The 21,778-nt window shown below is 41.3% G+C and overlaps 1 protein-coding gene across 2 annotated transcripts in view; it reads right to left on the reverse strand.

The window, feature by feature from the left end:
- LOC115226693 overlaps positions 1-19,020 on the reverse strand; it is a 117,333-nt gene extending 98,313 nt beyond the window's left edge. The window contains exon 1 of one of the 2 annotated variants that reach the window (XM_036515097.1): positions 18,702-19,020. In XM_036515097.1, the coding sequence (XP_036370990.1) occupies positions 18,702-18,736 (35 nt within the window). In that variant the 5' untranslated portion in view covers positions 18,737-19,020. Of the gene's footprint in view, positions 1-6,024; positions 6,315-18,701 lie in introns of those variants that run through there. The other variant, XM_029797710.2, reaches the window with a different exon arrangement.
- Positions 19,021-21,778: the final 2,758 nt, after the last annotated feature.

Genomic DNA, 21,778 nt, shown 5'->3' on the forward strand with positions numbered 1-21,778 from the left:
CTGCTGCTAATGTTGCAGGTGATATGGCATGTCATCACGATCAGGACGGCCTTGGGGGGTCGAACTACTACTACCCCCACCACCACCACCACCACCTCCACTACTATTACTTGTTCTTTCATACGGGTACCTCACCCACTTCTAACCCCTTATAATTACTGAATTATAATTACTTCCCATCAAAACACACCAGCGTATATAACAGACACATACATAAACACACACACACACACACACACACACGTGCTTTATCTTTTACTGTGCTGCAGTTCTTTGCCTGCGGCCGTGCTGGGGCACCGACTACAAAAAAGTTTTAATTGAATGAATCGACCCAGTAATTATTATTATTATTAGTATAATATAAAGGCGGCGAGCTGGCAGAACCGTTAGCACGCCGGGCGCAATTCTTAGCGGTATTTCGTCTGTCGCAACGTTGTGAGTTCAAATTCCGTCGAGGTCCACTTTGCCTTTCATCCTTTCGGGGTCGATAAATTAAGTACCAGTTACGAACTGGGGTCGATATAATCGACTTAATCCGTTTGTCTGTCCTCTCTGTGTTTAGCCCCTTGTGGGTAGTAAAGAAATAGGTATTTCGTCTGTCGCAACGTTCTGAGTTCAAATTCCGCCAAGGTCCACTTTGCCTTTCATCCTTTCAGGGGTCGATAAATTAAGTACCAGTTACGGACTGAGGTCGATATAATCGACTTAATCCGTTTGTCTGTCCTTGTTTGTCCTCTCTGTGTTTAGCCCCTTGTGGGTAGTAAAGAAATATATTATTATCATTATTATTATTATCATTTTGAAAACTTGGTACTTATTCTTTCGGCTTCTCTTTCCGAACGACTAAGTTACAGGGAGATAAACAAAGCAACACCGATTGTCAAGCGAAGATGAAGAACAAACAAAGGCACACATGTATACCATGTATTCGTGCGTGCATGTATACATATACACAAACATGTATGTGTATTTGTATACTATATAGACGTATGTGTGTATGAACATACACGTCTCTACCCACATACGTACGTACACTAACACGCCATGGCCAGATTAGTTCACAGGGAACCTACAATAAGTCGCTAGACAGGCTTGAAATAGCTTCCAAATTTCCTCCGAACGTTGAAGGTAGCTTGCAGCATGGCTGTTGCAAGTTTAAACAAAAGGACAACCCCTAACCTGGTTTAAAAACAAGGGATAGTAAGTGATAGATTTAGCAAAAATAATCTTAAAAGGATTTTCAATTCGCCTGGAAATAAGGTGGGATGGTCGTATTTTGGGGTGTTTATGTGATGCTTCGGCATGCTAGAAATTGCAGCTAAATCTCCCTCAAATCACACTGTCTTATAGACGTATATGTATGTCAGGGCGAGAGCTGTACATGGTAGCTAGATATGTTAGAAATAGCAGCCAAATCCCCCTCAAATTACACCCTACTGTACAATGTACGAGTGATTGTATATATGAGTCAACGAGGGAGCGAGGCCTGTTAGAAATAGCGACCAAATCTCCCTCAAATCACACTGTCTTATAGATGTATAGATATGTCAAGGCGAGAGCTGTACACGGTAGCTAGATATGGTAGAAATAGCAGTCAAATCCCCCTTAAATTACACCCTACTGTACAATGTATGAGTGATTGTATGTATGAGTCAACGAGGGAGACCTCTTTATGGGAGAGAGGCCTGTTAGAAATAGCGACCAAATCTCCCTCAAATCACACCGAACTGTCTAATGTATGGGTATGTGTATGAGACAGCAAAAGATGTCACGACATGGTAGAAATAGCAGCCAAACCTCCCCCAAATCACACTGTCTTATAGACGTATAGATATGTCAAGGCGAGAGCTGTACATGGTAGCTAGATATGGTAGAAATAGCAGCCAAATCCCCCTCAAATTACACCCTACTGTACAATGTACGAGTGATTGTATGTATGAGTCAACGAGGGAGACCTCTTTATGGGAGCGAGGCCTGCTAGAAATAGCGACCAAATCTCCCTCAAATCACACCGAACTGTCTAATGTATGGGTATGTGTATGAGACAGCAAAAGATGTCACGACACGGTAGAAATACAAGCCAAACCTCCCTCAAATCACACTGTTCTGTTATATGTATGTCAATATAAGTGTCAACGCGGAAAAAAACTCTGCATAGTAGCTACAAATGTCAGAAATAGAAGCGAAATCACTCTCAAATGACAGCCTTATGTTATATGTACACACACACACACACACACACGTTAATATGCGTGTGTCAAGGAGGAAACCTCTACATGGTAATTAGAGCTGGTAGAAATAGCGATTTTATCTCCCTCAAATCACGTCCTATTCTAAGAATGCGACACGTTAGAGATGCAGTCCTAGGTTCCCTAGATATAGAACAAAACCGGGATGGTCACGGCTGGCTGTTTGGAAGATCCTTTGATCTTGGGGTTAGATCGAACAGGGTCTAAGCAACACAACGTTAAAGCTGCTAGTAATAGCAGCCAGTTTCCCCGTAAATCACGCCGTACGGCTGGCTGTTTGGAAGATCCTTTGATCTTGGGGTTAGATCGAACAGGGCCTAAGCAACACAACGTTAGAGCTGCTAGAAATAGCAGCCAGTTTTCCCGCAAATCACGCCGTGTCGTGTTAAAAGAACAGAGAAAGAAGCCCCCAAAACGTATATACACTTCGGATAAAGTAGTTCTAGATACATTAATGTCACACACAAAAAAAAAATGTAAAAGACAAGATGGTTGATGGCTAGAATGCCTTTGAACAGAGAGGCATGCTCGTTAGGGTCGACCAGGGGTTAAACGAGCACCTTGCTGGTTGTAATGTCCAACGAGGCTCTGTGTCACAGAAGGCAACATGCTAAGCTATGTTACACCACACCACAACAGGTCCGTCAGATGACACCACACCACACAGACACTGCAATCCACCACTAACAAAACAACACTAGAACCACACCTTTTCACACACCAAACCGACAACCATTTCTCTATCAAACAGAAACAAACATATAACCACAGTCGAATGGCCGACAGTGTGAGAGGTGAGGAGAGAGAGAGAGAAGCAACAAATAGAGAGAGGGGGATGGAGGATGGAGAGAGAGATAGATAGGGTAAGAGAGAAGATAGAGGCGGCGGAGTGTAGAGGACTAGATAGTTAGAGATGAAATTAGGGAGGGGGAAAGGGGAGTAGGTTAAGTCGGATGAGAAATTATAATAGGAATAAGGAAAGAGAAAGAGTTGGAGAGAGAGAGAGAGAGAGAGAGGGGATGGGGGAAAGATACATCAACAAGAGAGAGAGAGATTGTAGATAGATAGATATATCAACAAGAGAAAGATAGGATGTAGATAGATACATGGACGAGAGAGAGAGAGAGAGAGAGAGAGTTGTAAAGACAGGTCAGAGAGAGAGAGAGAACATAAAGGTAAATGGTAATATAGATAGGTAGACAGAGAAAGAGAGAGGGGGGAATATAAGAGAGATTAAGGGAAAGGTGAAAGAAAGTGATGAGAGAGAAGGCAAGGGGAGTGAAAGAAGCAAAGACAAGAGAGAGAAAGACGAAATGCGATAGAGACAAACATGAAAGAGAGGGGGAAGGGGAGTGGATTCGGCCATGTTGTGCAGAGAGATGAGGCGGCATTTGTTAATGGATGGATGTGTAGAAAACAGGGTGTGTGTATTGTATATATATATATATGTGTGTGAATATGGGCATATATATGTCATGTATGCACACATATATATATATATATATGTGTGTGTGTTTGTCAATATATATGTAACAGATTTATGAGTATATATATATATATATCTAATATATATATATATATACACACATACAAGAGATAATTATATACAGTAGACGTGTAGCTATATATACACACACCATTATATATATATATATATATATATATATATAATAGTTATCATCTATAATTATATTCATATATATAGATGAATATAATTAACGTGTATATATTACTGCATAATGCGTGTATATCTATCTATCTATATATATGTGTGTCCTGTACGTATATATATTTATATATGCATGTATATATACATGTAGATGTCGGTACGTACATATACGTTTGTATGTATGCATATATTTTATTTATTACACTATATATATATATATATATTATACCGTACACGCACATCCATAATTATATTCACAAATATACACATAAACATAATATATACACACGTTCACATACACAAACCATATATACGTGTGTGAGTGTATATATAGACAGCATATATATATATACATATATGTATGAGTGTATATATTTATAGCAAAGGAAACGTCTCCACCCTGATATAACTGCAATTAGACAAGCATGTCATTTTTCATTCATACATACACACACACACACACACATCATATATATACATATATATATACACATATATACGTACGAATACAGAGACATCATACACACACAAGCACCTATTCCCGTGGTTTACGCACACATACGTTCTCGTATAATTTATACATATATACTAATATAGTGATATTTCTTTTAACACATTGTATATACACAACCAGTCATATACACAATCACACTCATAGTCATATATACAAGTACATACACAATTTATGTATCATCAATGTATATCATGTATATATATATATATATATATATTATACACACACAATCGAACGTTACACGTAGGTTATATATATATTTTTTCTCTCCTACACACTTTCATTTACAACATACATGCACATAATTATAGAATATTATTACTATAAATTTGGCGATCTTGTACATACATATACACACACGTTATATATAACATAATTATACAGCAATGGGTAGATATACATATATATCTATACTATATACACATACATGTTACATATACATACATATATATCTATACTGTATACACATACATGTTATATATACATACATATATATATATCTATACTGTATACACATACATGTTATATATACATACATATAATATATATCTATACTGTATACACATACATGTTATATATACATACATATATATATATATCTATACTGTATACACATACATGTTATATATACATACATATATATATCTATACTATATACACATACATGTTATATATACATACATAAATATATGTATACTATATACACACATATATATATATATCTATACTATATACACACATAATATATATATATATATATATATACTATATATCTATACTATATACACACACACATATATATATATACTATATACATGTTATATATACATACATATATATATCTATACTATATACACATACATGTTATATATAGATACATATATCTATACTATATACACATACATTATATATATACATATATATCTATACTATATACATACATTATATATATACATATATATCTATACTATATACACATACATTATATATATACATATATATCTATACTATATACACATACATTATATATATACATATATATCTATACTATATACACATACATTATATATATACATATATATCTATACTATATACACATACATATATATATATACATATATATCTATACTATATACACATACATATATATATATACATATATATCTATACTATATACACATATATATCTATACTATATACACATACATACATATATATATATATATATCTATACTACATAGACATACATACTATATATATATCTATACTATATAGACATACATATTATATATATATACATATATACACATACCCGGTCATACATACACACAGAGACTATCTGAATCGGGTGTGTCACACTGAAAAAAATATGCTCTATGAAGGGCGATTGCTGGACATGAAGAAGATGAGGCAAAGAGGGGTGTGCTAGCATCCCGACCGACCGACCGATCGACATAGGACCAATTAACGGGGTGGACAGAGAGAGAGGGGCCCCATTTCAATACGGCAGAGGCGAAGGACAGGGATATCAATCGTGTAGGCAAAAAAGAAAGTGGAAAAGAGAATACAGCAGAGACGGGTTCGAATCTTACCTGAGCAGCACATCATCCTCCATGGTTTAAAACCGACTAAGTGCGTGAATGATGTGTGTGTGTGTATGTTTGTATATATATATATATATATATCGCTCTCTCTCTCTCTCTCTCTGTATATATATATGTGTATGTATATAGGAGAGTGCGTGCGTGTACGTGTGTATGTAGTAATAGTAGTGGCTACAACAACAACAAGTTGTTTTAAGAGAGGTGAGTGCGACGGGGGGAGGCGAAGCACTTGTGGGAAGCGCTAAGGGCGCATCTCCATGGAAACTCGGAAGATTTATGCTAATATCTCAGCTCAGCAACTGGTTTTTGTGATTATAAGAGAGAGAGGGTGGAGGATGAGGAGGAGTGGGGAAAGAAAAAGAGGGAGACAAAGAGAGAGAGACAGAGAGGGGGGAAAGAAAAGCGGGAGACAAAGAGACACAGAGGGGGAAAGAAAAGAGGGAGACAAAGAGAGACACAGAGGGGGGAAAGAAAAGAGAGAGACAGAGAGGGAGGGGAAAGAAAAATTAGTGTGAGGGGAAGATGTGTCGAAGTGGGGAGGGGGGGGATATTTTGGAAAAGAGGAAAAGGGAGACTAAAAGAAAGAGGGGAGAGGGGGAGGTAAAAAAACAAATGTGAAGGAAGGTAAGAGAAAGGGGGAGGAGTTGGAAAGGGAGAAAAGAAAAGAATGGACGGAGAAGGGAGGGAAAGGTGAAGAATGAATGAGAGGGAAAAAAAAAGAAAGCATGCGGAAGGGTGGGGGTGGGGGAGACAAGCTGACAGCGATGGAGAGAGAAGAGAGAAGAGGTAGTGGTGTATGTTATAATGAGAGGGTGAAGGGTGTAAAAAATTAGAAAGGTATAGTAGACAGTGGGAGGAGTAGATGGAGGAGAGCTTAAGGAGAACGACAGATAGAGTAATGTAGAGAAGAGATGTAGAAAGATAGAGAGTTATTAAAGAGAAGGGTCAGACGCGGGGAGAGAGAAGTGTGGATGAAATTAAAAGGACAAATAGTGAGGAGGAGATAGAGGAGATTGATAGAGTAAAAGATGGATGGAGAAGAAGCAAAATAATATAGGAGAAAAAGAGAGGAAAAGAGTGGTGGGGGAAGAAAGGAAGATGTTAAGAATGAGAGGAGGAGGATGAGTTAAGGCTTAAAATTTGGTAGTAACATAGTAGTATAGAGAGGAAGGGGAAAAAATGAATGAATTAGAGAGAGAGAGAGAGAGAGCGTAGTAAAAGAGCATATAAGGAAGACGTTTTGAGAGGAAGCTGGTAGACAACGGGAGAAGGTGGACGGGGAAAAGGAAGAGGAGAAACCTAGAGAGATAGAGAGAGAGAGAGAGAGAGAGAGAGATGGTAAGATTATAAGGAAGAGGGGAAACCTAGAAAGAGAGAGATGGTAAGATTATAAGGGAGAGAGAAAGAGAGAGATGGTAAGATTATAAGGAAGAGAGAGAAAGAGAGAGATGGTAAGATTATAAGGAAGAGAGAGATGGTAAGATTATAAGGGAGAGAGAGAAAGAGAGAGATGGTAAGATTATAAGGAAGAGAGAGAGAGAGAGAGAAAAAGAGAGATGGTAAGATTATAAGGGAGCGAGAAAGAGAGAGATAAGATTATAAGGAAGAGGGAAACCTAGAGAGAGAGAAAGAGAGATGGTAAGATTATAAGGAAGAGTGAAAAAGAGCAAATATGAGAGAGTAGGAGTGACACACACAAATATATATGTGTGTATGTGTGTGTGAAATGTTAGCGCATTAGCGCACCGGGTAAAATTCTTAGCGGCATTTTTTTACGGTTCTTTACGTTCAGAGTTCAAATGTCGCTAAGGTTAACCTTTTGCTTTTTTCATCCTTTTGGGGGGTCGGTAAAATAAAGTTCTAGTCTAGCACACAAGTTGCATGCATGCATATATATAGAGAAAGGTGGAGAGAGAGAGAGAGAGAGAGAGAGAGAGAAAGAGAATGAATAAAGAGAGCAAGTGGGAGGAAGTGATATATAGAAAAAAATAAAAGGGAAGAGAGATAGAAAGAGAGATGGAAAGAAAGAGGAAAAGAGATGAAGAAGAATGAAAGAAGGGGAGGTAGGAAAATGAGAGAGAGGGTGAAAAAAAATCACCCAGAAAAAGAGAGATACAGAGATACCGAGAGAGAGGGTGTACGAGGGAGAGTAGGCGGAGTAGAGAGAGAGGAAAAGACCCGGGAAGTATAAAGAGTGAAGAGAGTAAGGAGAGGTAAATATGAGCAACAAATGAAGGGAGGGGGATAAGAGATGTAGAGAAGATTAGGAGAGAGTGGTAAGTGGGGAAAGCACGAGGACAGGGAGGAAGGGGAGTGAGGGAAATAATGGGGAGAAGGAAGGGGGAGTAATGGGAGAAGGAAGGGGAGGAGGAGAGGAGGCAAGAAGACGGTGTTTCTGTCTCTGTTGCTGATGTCTTTTGCTGACATGCAGAGAAAAGAGCAGAGATGAAACAGAATGAAGAGTGAAACAGGCTTCAGAGAAACACGGAGAAGGAATTAGATAGATAGTAAAGAGTGGGAAAGAGAGGAGAGGTGTGCGTGCGTGAGAGAGAGAGAGAGACAGAGAGAGACAGAGGGAGAGAGAGAGAAATGTGAAGTGAAGGAGAGATAAGGAGTAAAGAAAAAGAGTGAGGGAAAGAGAGAAAAACAAATATAGGGGGAATTACACACACACACACACATATACACCGAGAGAGAGAGAGAGAGAGATGGATAGGCAGACAGGTACATAGATATATAGATAGATAGATAGATAGATAGATAGATAGATAGATAGATAGATAGATAGATAGGCAGATAGACAGAGAGACAGGTACATAGATAGAGAGAGAGATGGAGAGGCAGATAGACAGGTACATAGATAGAGAGAGAGAGATGGAGAGATAGATAGATAGATAGATAGAGAGAGAGACAGGTACATAGCTAGAGAGAGAGATGGAGAGGCAGATAGACAGGTACATAGATAGATAGAGAGAGAGATAGTTCGTTATTTCCCTCCAATTTTTAAGTGCTTACCCCCCACCTCATGCCTCTTTAATTAATCTTTCTTCTTCGACCTATCTCTTCATTAATTCATTAAGTCGGTCTTTCTTTCTCCGTGACCTTCTTCTTCTTCAAGTCATACTGACTTCTGTCTGTCTGTATGTCATCCTGTTCCACAGGTTGTGTTTTGTTTTGTTTTGTTTTTTTTTTATGCAGTTCTAAGTTTTGGCATGACTGTGTGGGAGTGGTCCATGTGATAGTCTGCGAAGTATGTGCAATTTATATACACATGTAGAAAATTGTGTGTGAATGTATCGTATGTGTGTGTGTGTATATATATATATATATATATATATATATATAAAATCATCATCATCGTTTAACGTCCGTTTTCCATGCTAGCATGGGTTGGACAGTTCGACCGGGGTCTGGGAAGCCAGAAGGCTGCGCCAGGCTCCAGCCTGATCTGGCAGTGTTTCTACAGCTGGATGCCCTTCCTAATGCCATCCACTCCACGAGTGTAGTAGGTGCTTTATATGTGCTAGCATGGGTTGGACGGTTCGACCGGGGTCTGGGAAGCCAGGAGGCTGCACCAGATTCCAGCCTGATCTGGCAGTGTTTCTACAGCTGGATGCCCTTCCTAACACCAACCACTCCCTGAGTGTAGTAGGTGCTTTTTATGTGCCACCGGCACAGGTATCACAACTACAATTTCCATTTCATTTTTTGATGTTGATGTACTTGACTCAATAAGTCTCCTCAAGCACAGCAGGTCGCCCATATCATCATCATCATCATCATCATCATTTAACGTCCGCTTTCCATGCTAGCATGGGTTGGACGGTTCAACTGGGGTCTGGGGAGCCCGAAAGCTGCACCAGTCCAGTCAGATCTGGCAGTGTTTCTACAGCTGGATGCCCTTCCTAACGCCAACCACTCCGAGAGTGTAGTATATATATATATATATATTATATATATATATTGTATAAAAAGACCCAGTATACTCATTTCTCTCTCTTCTTTACTCGTTTACTTGTTTCAGTCATTTGACTGTGGCCATGCTAGAGCACTGCCTTTAGTCGAGCAAATCGACCCCGGGACTTATTCTCTGTAAGACTAGTACTTATTCTATTGATCTCTTTTGCTGAGTTATGGGGACGTAAACACACCAGCATCGGTTGTCAAGCGATGTGGGGGGTACAAACACAAACACACACACACATATACACACACACACACACATATATATATATATATATATATATATATATATATACACGACGGGCTTCGTTCAGTTTCTGTCTACCAAATCCACTCACAAAGCTTTGGTCGGCCCGAGGTTACAGTAGAAGACACTTGCCCAAGGTGCCACTCAGTGGGACTGAGACCGGAGTGGGATTGAACCCATGTGGTTGGGAAGCAAGCTACTTACCCCACAACCACTCCTCTGCAACGTTATTGATATTAGGAAGGGCATCTGTCATAAGAAAACATTCTGAAACAGACAAAAGAGCTTCATGCAGTCTCCTGTCAAACTGTCCAACCCATACCAGCATGGAAAACAGACATTAAATGATGATGATGATGATGATGATGTGTGTGGTGTATAAATATGTATATATATATATATATATATATACACATGGTCTGATTAATAAGTATCCTGACTGTTGCTATAGTAACGAAGCTAAAGGATGGAGAGTGAAGCTGCTTGACACAGACTGACTTGAACACTGCTGTGCATGTGCACTAAGTTTTAATGTTCTTGCTTACTTCCGCTGCTTACAGCAGTGCTTGGAAGGAAGGTGTGTAGTGTGTGATTGTTGCACTGACAATGAGAGAGAAAGTTGAGCAGAGAATCTGCATCAAATTTTGCCGAACACTTGGCAATACCTGCTCAGAGACCTACACAGAGTTTTCTAAAAGTTTTTATCATTCTCAACACAATCAAGGGGATGTTATGCATCTGAAACAGTCGATTTGTTTGACTAAAACCCTTCAAGGTAGTTGTGATCCCTGTGCCAGTGGCATGTAAAAAGCATCATCCGAACGTGGCCGATGCTAGCACCGCCTTGACTGGCTTCCGTGCCGGTGGCACGTAAAAAGCACCCACTACACTCACGGAGTGGTTGGCGTTAGGAAGGGCATCCACGTAAAAAGCGCCAACCGATCATGGCCGTAGACAGAGGAGGCTGGCACCTGTGCCGGAGGCACGTAAAAAGCACCTACTATACTCTTGGAGTGGTTGGCATTAGGAAGGGCATCCAGCTGTAGAAACTCTGCCAGATCAAGATTGGAGCCTGGTGCAGCCATCTGGCTCGCCAGCCCTCAGTCAAAATCGTCCAACCCATGCTAGCATGGAAAGCGGACGTTAAACGATGATGATGATGATGATGATGATTTGAATTAATCATGTGTTGTTGTCTCATAGCTTTGGGATTTCGATGACGTGACTGTTTAACGTCCGTTTTTCCATGTTGGCATGGGTTGGACAATTTGAGAGGAACTGGCTAGGCCAGAGACTGCACCAAGTGCCCCAGTCTAGTCTCGGCTTTGCCAGCCCTCAGTCAAAATCGTCCAACCCATGCTAGCATGGAAAGCGGACGTTAAACGATGATGATGATGATGATGATGATTTGAATCAGTCATGTGTTGTTGTTTCATAGCTTTGGGATTTCGATGACGTGACTGTTTAACGTCCGTTTTTCCATGCTGGCATGGGTTGGACAGTTTGAGAGGAACTAGCAAGGCCAGGGACTGCACCAAGTGCCCCAGTCTAGTCTCGGCTTGGTTTCTATAGCTGGATGTCCTTCCTAATGCTATGATACCCAGATTACAAACTCGCTTTCATACCAACCCAATAATAATTGGTGCATTTGCTTTTGTGAGCAAACACCTGTGTGGCTGTGTGGTAAGAACCTTACTTCCTAACCACATGCACTCAGGTTCAGTCCTACTGCTTGGCACCTTGGGCAAGTATCTTTTGCTATAGCCTCGGGCTGACCAAAGCGTTGCAATTGGATTTTGTAGATGGAAACTGAAAGAAGCCCATCATATATATATATATGTGTGTGTGTGTATGTATCTATGTGTATATATATAGGTGTAGGAGTGGCTGTGTGGTAAGTAGCTTGCTTACCAACCACATGGTTCCGGGTTCAGTCCCACTGCGTGGCACCTTGGGCAAATGTCTTCTGCTATAGCCTCGGGCCGACCAAAGCCTTGTGAGTGGATTTGGTAGACGGAAACTGAAAGAAGCCCGAAGTATGAATATATGTGTGTGTTTGTCCTCCCCCCCCAACCAATGCTGGTGTGTTTACATCTCCATAACCTAGCGGTTCGGCAAAAGGGACCGATAGAATAAGTACTAAGCTGACAACGAATAAATCCTCGGGTCGATTTGCTCGACTAAAGGCAATGCTCCAGCGTGGCCACAGTCACATGACTGAAACAAGTAAAAGAGTAAAAGAGTATATATCAATATATGAGCCAAGAAGGGAGACCGCTACACAGTATTTAGAATTTGTAGAAATGACAGCCAAATTTCCTTAAAAACCACACCCTTTCCATCTTAAAAACAAAGGAGGCATTGATTAAGTTTAACATGGGTCCCCAACAAGTAGGAAAAAGGACAGGATGTTTACAATTGGAATACTTTTTAACTCTAGGTCAGCCCCTCTCTCTCCCTCTTTCTCCTTCATCCCCTTTAACACACACACTCTCTCTCCCTTTCACACTCACTCTCTGTCTCTCAGACACATACAGATACACAAGCAAGGCAAATCTTTAACATAGGAGTGGCTGTGTGGTAAGTAGCTTGTTTACCAGCCACATGGTTCCGGGTTCAGTCCCACTGCGTGGCACCTTGGGCAAGTGTCTTCTACTATAGCCTCGGGCCAACCAAAGCCTTGTGAGTGGATTTGGTAGATGGAAACTGAAAAAAGCCTGTCGTATATATATAGGTGCAGGAGTGGCTGTGTGGTAAGTAGCTTGATAACCAACCACATGGTTCCGGGTTCTGTCCCACTGCGTGGCACCTTGGGCAAGTGTCTTCTACTATAGCCTCGGGCCAACCAAAGCCTTGTGAGTGGATTTGGTAGATGGAAACTGAAAAAAGCCTGTCGTATATATATAGGTGCAGGAGTGGCTGTGTGGTAAGTAGCTTGATAACCAACCACATGGTTCCGGGTTCTGTCCCACTGCGGGGCACCTTGGGCAAGTGTCTTCTACTATAGCCTTGGGCCGACCAAAGCCTTGTGAGTGGATTTGGTAGACGGAAACTGTATATATATATGTATGTGTGTGTGTATGTTTGTGTGTCTGTGTTTGTCCCTCCAACATCACTTGACTACCGATGCTGGTGTGTTTACGTCCCCGCTACCTAGCGGTTCGGCAAAAAGAGACTGATAGAATAAGTACTGGGCTTACGAAAAGAATAAGTCTCGGAGTCGAGTTGCTTGACTAAAGGCGGTGCTCCAGCATGGCCCGCAGTCGAATGACTGAAACAAGTAAAAGAGTATACACACATTCACACACACACACACACAATGATAACACATATACAGCCTTACACAGAAGCCGATGCTCAGATATACACATGCATACAATTTCGTGTGTAAGAAATACACACAACACCGCCGCCGCCACCACCATCATCATCACCACCACCACCACCACCGACACCACCACCACTGCTGCCGCCACTATCATCATCGTTAATGCCACTACTACCACTATCGCTCTTAGCTCCCTGCCACTGACCACTTACACATACACCCACCCACCACCCTGGGGCAGGGCGGGGCATATAAAATATCAGTTTTAAAGGATAAATGGTTGGAATGTGAACATAACACTTAGACATATTTGTAAGTGTATGTGCGCGTGTGTGCATGCATGAGTATATGTATATATGTGTGTGTGCGTATATATATATGTATGTAGGTATGAATGAATGTGTGTATATATATATATATATTATATATATATATATATATAGCTGTGTGTGTGTGTGTGTGTGTATAAATGCATTAATATATATATATATATATATATACACATGCATATAAATGGTATTTGCTGAACCAACAATGTTGGAATGTATACAAAAAGTGTATGTGTATATATACATATATATATATCATCATCATATATATATATATATATATATATATATATACACACACACACACACATACACATATTGGTTTCCAATTTTGGCACAAGGCCAGCATGTTCAGGGAATGGGAGAAAGTTGATAACATTGGCACCAGAGCTCAACTGGTACTTATGAAAAGCGAAGCTGACCTCAGTGGAATTTGAACTCAGAACATAAAGACAAATGAAATGGCGCAAAGCATTTTGGGCTGCTGAGCTAAGGATTCTGTCAGGTCACTGACCTATTATGCATCAGTCCCACTGTGTGGCACCTTGGGCAAGTGTCTTCCACTATAGCCTCAAGCCAACCAAAGCCTTGTGAGTGGATTTGGTAGACAGAAACTGAAAGAAGTCTGTTGTATATATATATAGGGAAAGTTTACGAAAAAAACAAAAGACGAAGACAGGTGGTGTACAAAACAAACAGATGTATTAGTATAACGCTCAGGAATAGAAAAAGTCTTTTACATTTCGAGCCTACGCTCTTCTCATGTCCCTGTAAATTTTGGAGCGAATCGGACGGGACGTAGTGGCATTGAAAGCAAGCCAAGTGGTAAAAACGCATTTCAGTTTTATATATATAGATATAGATATATATACACACATACACACACACACACACATATATATATATATATATATAATTTCTATGTTCATTTTTTATTTATTGCATTAGACCTGATAGAAATAGTAACCAAATTACCCTCAAATCATATCCTAGTATCAAAAAAGAAAAAAAAAATGCTAAAAAATGCTAAATTGACAGATTGGAAAATGTAGTCCATGAGAAACTGTTCTCAGGGGAAAAAGAAAATGAGAAATGAATACATAATAAAACAGGCAGGATGGTCATATTTGGAATGTCTTTTATCTGTTCGATCAAATGAGTAAGTAATAACAGCGATGTTGACAATAACAGTAGCTGCCGCCACCGCTACCCCCACTGCCACAACCACTACCACCATCACTGCCAGCACCACCACCACCACCACCACCACTGCCACAACCACTACCACCATCACTGCCAGCACCACCACCACCACCACCACCACCACCACCACTGCCACAACCACTGCCACAACCACTACCACCACCACCACCACCACCACAACCACCACCACTGCCACAACCACTACCACCATCACTGCCAGCACCACCACCACCACCACACCACACCACCACCACCACCACCACTGCCACAACCACTACCACCATCACTGCCAGCACCACCACCACCACCACCACCACCACCACTGCCACAACACTACCACAACCACTACCACCACCACCACCACACCACTGCCACACCACTACCACCATCACTGCCAGCACCACCACCACCACCACCGCCACTGCCACAACCACTACCACAACCACTACCACCACCACCACCACTGCCACACCACTCCACCCCAAACTGCCAGCACCACCACCACCACCCCCCCACTGCCACAACCACTACCACAACCACTACCACCACCACCACCACTGCCACAACCACTACCACCATCACTGCAAGCACCACCACCACCACCACCACTGCCACAACCACTACCACAACCACTACCACCACCACCACCACACCACCACCACCACCCCCACTGCCACAACCACTACCACCATCACTGCAAGCACCACCACAACCCCCACTGCCACAACCACTACCACAACCACTACCACCACCACCACCACCACCACCACCACACCACACTGCCACAACCACTACCACCATCACTGCAAGCACCACCACCACCACCACCACCACCACCACTGCTGCTGCACAAAGACTTGGCCTGAGTGGAATTCAATTTCTGAACTTCAAATTTCTACAACCTGTTTAATTTAAAACTTTATAGTTCATTTTTTCAATAAATGTTACCACCCTAAACATGATAATAACAATAACAACAACAATAATGATAATAATATAAAAGATGGGCTACAGCAAATATTCTGCTCAATACCACAGATTTGCTTGTCAGTTAGTTAGTTAGTTAGTTAGTTAATTTGGCTCAAAAGCAAATAGCAAGGCCATGTAGGGGGACATGGAGTTATGTACAGGGTGGTGTTCATGTAAAGAGTTCAGGCCATTTGTGGTCAAAGGAGACTTTGAACCGAGCGGTCGTCGGCATCTTCACCATCTCGTCCGGCAGCTTGTTCCACGGATCCGCAACCCGGACGGAGAAAGCTCCTCTCCTTCGATTGAGATGAAACCGTCGCAGGTAGAGCTTTTCGGAATGACCCCACAGCCGATGCTCTGGAGCAGGAGTGAAGAACAGCTCTTTCGAGAGGTTACACTTTCCGCTTATGATGTTGTGGGCGAGAATGAGATCACCACGGCGGCGGCGTTTTTCTAGAGAATAAAGGTCGAGCGTCCTCAGCCTTTCTTCATAGGAAAAATTTTTGAGACCATGAACCATGCGGGTAGCCAGCTTCTGGACTCTTTCGAGATGCTATATGTCTTTGAGGAGATAAGGAGAAGAGGCTTGAATCCCGTACTCCAATATGGGTCTCTTTGACCGTAACCATTAGATTATGTCCCTTAGTGGCTGACGATATGTGCATCTCTGACCATGAGCAGAACTAGTGGGGGAGCATCTTAGCCATGTGTTGAAAGGAATTCTCAGAGGTTTGGATAATTCACCTTTGGAAACACAGGTGGTTCGTTCAACATCCTTAAACAACCCTTATTCAGGGACCTTTTGAGCGGGATGGGCTACTCGACCAGAAGAAAATTCTAACTGGGCCCCCCCATCTGCAAGGTCATGCGCCGTTTATCTTGATATGAGATCACCATGTTACGCACATATGGTCGTGATGCATATGCCTGGTGTACCCTTATCAGACGGGTAGTCACGATGGGTATACTGGGCTTCATATATTTTACCCCAGTGTCACTTTGATGGCATGAACTGCTCTCTCACTCAATAATAATAATAATAGTATAAAAGATATGCTACCATAAATATTCTGATCAATACCACAGGTTTGCTAGTCTGTTGTTTGACCTTAACCAGTTGACCATATCCCTTAGTGGCTGACAATATGTGCATCTCTGATCATGAGCAGAAGTAGTGGGGGAGCATCATAGCCATGTGTTGAAAGGAATTCTTAGAGGTTTGGATAATTCACCTTTGGAAACACAGGTGGTTCGTTCAACATCCTTAAACAACCCTTATTCAGGGACCTTTTGAGCAGGATGGGCTACTCGACCAGAAGAAAATTCTAACTGGACCCCACCTGCAAGGTCATGCGCCGTTTATCTTGATATGAGATCACCATGTTACGCACGTATGGTCGTGATGCATGTGCCTGGTGTACCCTTATCAGACGGGTAGTCATGATGGGTATACTGGGCTTCGTATATTTTACCCCAGTGCCACTTTGATGACATGCACTGCTCTCTCACTCAATAATAATAATAAAAATAATCCCTTCTACTATAGGCACAAGGCCGGGAATTTGGGAGGAGGGGACTAGTTAATTATTCAAGAATTTTCATCATCATTAAGCTGATATTCGGTACATAAATTAACATAAATTAACATAAAATTTTGGTTGAAGGTTTTAATTCAAACCTTTTAAAGCAGTAAGTTTGTATCTTAAAACTAGGGCTTAGTCTCAGGTGGGTTGGTATGGAAAAGATTAAAGATATTAGGGAATTTGATGAAGGGGATTTAGCTGTTGGCTACAAAAGGGCCCCCCTTACTGACCTATGTCTATTTTAAATCTGTTAAAATATTTTTCTCTCCTGTACTTGTTTCAGTCATTTGACTGCGGCCATGCTGGAGCACCGCCTTTAGTCGAGCAAATCGACCCCAGGACTTATCCTTTGTAAGCCTAGTACTTATTCTATCGGTCTCTTTTGCTGAACTGCTAAGTTACGGGGACGTAAACACTCCAGCATCGGTTTCAAGCAATGCTAGGGGGACAAACACAGACACACAAACATACACACACACAAATATATATACATATATACGACAGGCTTCTTTCAGTTTCTGCCTACCAAATCCACTCACAAGGCTTTCAATCATTGGTCTCACGGATGAGGGCTGACCTGAGGCTAAACAACAAAGAAGGACATGTAAAGTAATGTACTCCTAGATACACTAAGTCTGAATAAAAGGCAGGATGGTCACAGCTGGAATGTCTTTAATAATAAGTCTCCTGAATCAGGGCCGACCTGGGGCTAAACAAGGATGGATACATTAGATAATGTAGTCCTAGATACACTAAGTCTGAATAAAAGGTAGGATGGTCACAGTTGGAATGTCTTTAATAATAAGTCTCCTGAATCAGGGCCGACCTGGGGCTAAACAAGGACGGACACATTAGATAATGTAGTGCTAGATACACTAAGTCTGAATAAAAGGTAGGATGGTCAAAGAAAGACACGTTAAGTAGTGTCCAATCGTGACCACCCCTAAAAACGAGATGGCTACGGTTGGACCACCGTTTAACTGTTCTCTGCAGGATCGGGCTTGACCTGGGGTTAAACAATAACAGCAAAATGATTTACTAACCGTATACTCTTAGCTGCCTCTATTAAAGGTACCATCGCTTGCTTGATGCAAGCAAGAAAGTAAGCAAGCGAGTTAGCTAGCTACCTAGTTGCCAAGCTATATACCTAGCTAGCTACTTGGCTATTTAGCTGGCTAGCTTTATAAAGTCTTCTTTCAGTTTAGACGCACAGGGAGTGTTGGTGACAGCAGCGTTGACTGGGATTGAAACTGGTATGCTGAGATCGAGGAATGTAATGTCCACAATTGAAAGAAAAAAATATAACACACAACAAAAACACTGTCTGCTCATTCAAGAAGCCATTCGTGTGTATTTTCGGTTGCTTTGTGTGAACGAATGAAAGCCACTACAGAATCTCGTATGTTGAAAACGAAAGAGAGTGGACTGTGACATCATAGATAGCGTTGTGACAAAAAGGATCTTTTCGGTTTGAACGGCAGTTTTTAACATAATTTCTAGGTAACTAAAAAAATTTTAAACTTCGTATACTGGTAGAATGTGTTTATAAAACATCTTTTTCTCTTGGCTTTATTGAGAAAATTCTATAGTTTCTAAGATATTTGTTGTTTTTTTTCTTCAATTTCTGCAATTTCAACCAATCACTGACGTCTATTGAGGTAAAAATAATTCTGTGCCGTATGAATATGTCCCTCGTTTAAGAAACAGATTGGGTTTATTTACATTTGTGAAGAAAACAAGATACCCTTCACCCACCCTTAACCCTAAAATAGATTGAAATGCAATAGATCGATTCTAGGGTCATAATTATGGGTGACAATTTCATATGACACCGCTAGAAAAAAACTGCCGTTCAAACCGAAAAGATCCAAAAGAACACCTAAAAGACCCGTAAAAACCCAAAGAAGCGTAAAAATCGAATAAAATACTTGTGAAAATATGTGCAAATCAGTATCAAAATCAAATATAAGCTAAATAAATTCTTTGAAACGTTTTCTTCGTGTTACGTCATTTTTCGAGTTAAGTTGCGAGTCTGGGAATCAGTTAACGACGTATGTTGAGGTATGTCGTAAGTTTGTGTGTGGATAGAAAGAGAGAGAGAGAGAGGTGGATGGAGAGAGACATTACTTTGTAGGTGGTGGTGGAAGCACTCCGTCGGTTACGACGACGAGGGTTCCGGTTGATCCGAATCAACGGAACAGCCTGCTCGTGAAATTAACGTGTAAGTGGCTGAGCACTCCACAGACACGTGTACCCTTAACGTAGTTCTCGGGGATATTCAGCGTGACACAGAGTGACAAGGCCGGCCCCTTTGAAATACAGGTACAACAGAAACAGGAAGTAAGAGTGAGAGAAAGTTGTGGTGAAAGAGTACAGCAGGGATCACCACCATTCCCTGCCGGAGCCTCGTGGAGCTCTTTAGGTGTTTTCGCTCAATAAACACTCACAACGCCCGGTCTGGGAATCGAAACCGCGATCCTACGACCGCGAGTCCGCTGCCCTAACCACTGGGCCATTGCGCCTCCACACAGAAAGACTATACATGTAACCAAACGGACTAGTAAAAGAAGACACATACAAAGGAGAGAGAGAAAGGGGGGGGGGGGAAAGAGATACGGAGAGAGAGAGAGAGACAGAGACAGAGAGAGAGAAAGACATTACTTTGTGGAAAGGACCACAGAAAGACATGTAACCAAACGGGCTAATAAAAGAAGACACACAGAAACAAGAGAGAGAGAGAGAGAGAGGCAAAGACAAAGAGAGAGAGAGAGAGAGGCAGAGAGAAAGAGAGAGAAAGAGACAGAGCACAGAAGACATGTAACCAAACGGACTAATAAAAGAAGACACATAGAAACAAGAGAGAGAAAGAGATAGAGATAGAGAAAGAGACAAAGAGAGAAAGAGACATTACTTTGTGGAAAGGACCACAGAAGACATGTAACCAAACGGACTAATAAAAAAGATACAAAGACAAGCAAAAGAGACAGAGAAATAGAGGGAGGGGGAAGGAGATATATACATAGAGAGAGACAGACAGACAAAGAGAAAGGAAGAAAGAGTAAGAGCTCTTACTCTTCAGCAAGGGCTTCTAGCATAACTTCAGTTTAGAACCCCTATTGACATTGTTTCAATTTTAACTGTCTTTGAAAAAGAAAAAAAAAAAGGGACAGGTTTCAAATTTTTTTTTTTTTTTGGTGGGGGAAGTAAGTTGATTACATCGACCCCGGTGATCAACAGGTACCTATTTTTATAGAAGCCCGACAGGATGAAAGGCAAAGTCGACCCCGGTGGTGTTTGAACCCAATAATAATTAATAAGATACGTTTTCGAAGATGTTAGCTTCTTACATTTATGCTAATGTTATAAAGAAAAAAAAAGTCAGAAATAATGAATTTTACAATGGATTCAGTCCCAGTGCGTGACACCTTGAGCATGTCTTTTACTTTCATCCTTAGAAAACTTAAAGAAGCACCGTCGTAGTCACTTTCGAGTGCTACTGGTAACATGTAACCCAGTACATATTTCTTTATTACCCACAAGGGGCTGAACATAGAGGGGGACAAACAAGGACAGACACAGGTATTAAGTCGATTACATTGACCTCAGTGCGTAACTGGTACTTAATTTATCGACCCCGAAAGGATGAAAGGCAAAGTTGACCTCGGCGGAATTTGAACTCACAACGTAACAACAGACGAAATACGGCTACGCATTTCGCCCGGCGTGCTAACCACTCTGCCAGCTCACCCAGTACAACCTGTTGCATGGTCGGGTCGTCGGCGACTAAACCGGCAACCCCACCAAGCTTGCTTGGTGAGGAGGGTGTTTATTGGACACACTGCGGGATGAAAAACAAAACCCGTCAAAGGGCGGAGGAACTCTTGAGAATCGACGGCCATCCAATTACTTGTCTTAAGGATGTATCATGCATGGGGACATAGAAATAATCGGATTGAATACCCGATCGCGTGGTTAAGCCATTGGGAGTGAAGGACTCCTAGCCTTTGTTAGGGCATCCCTCTAGGAGAAGGCAACTCAGGTAACTGGGATAACTCCGACATAAAACCTGCGGCTCAGAGGTTACCGATGATGTTGACTTGTTCTTCTTTTCGGATTATGG

Source organism: Octopus sinensis, linkage group LG30, assembly GCF_006345805.1.
Source record: "Octopus sinensis linkage group LG30, ASM634580v1, whole genome shotgun sequence".
Lineage (NCBI taxonomy): Eukaryota > Metazoa > Mollusca > Cephalopoda > Octopoda > Octopodidae > Octopus > Octopus sinensis.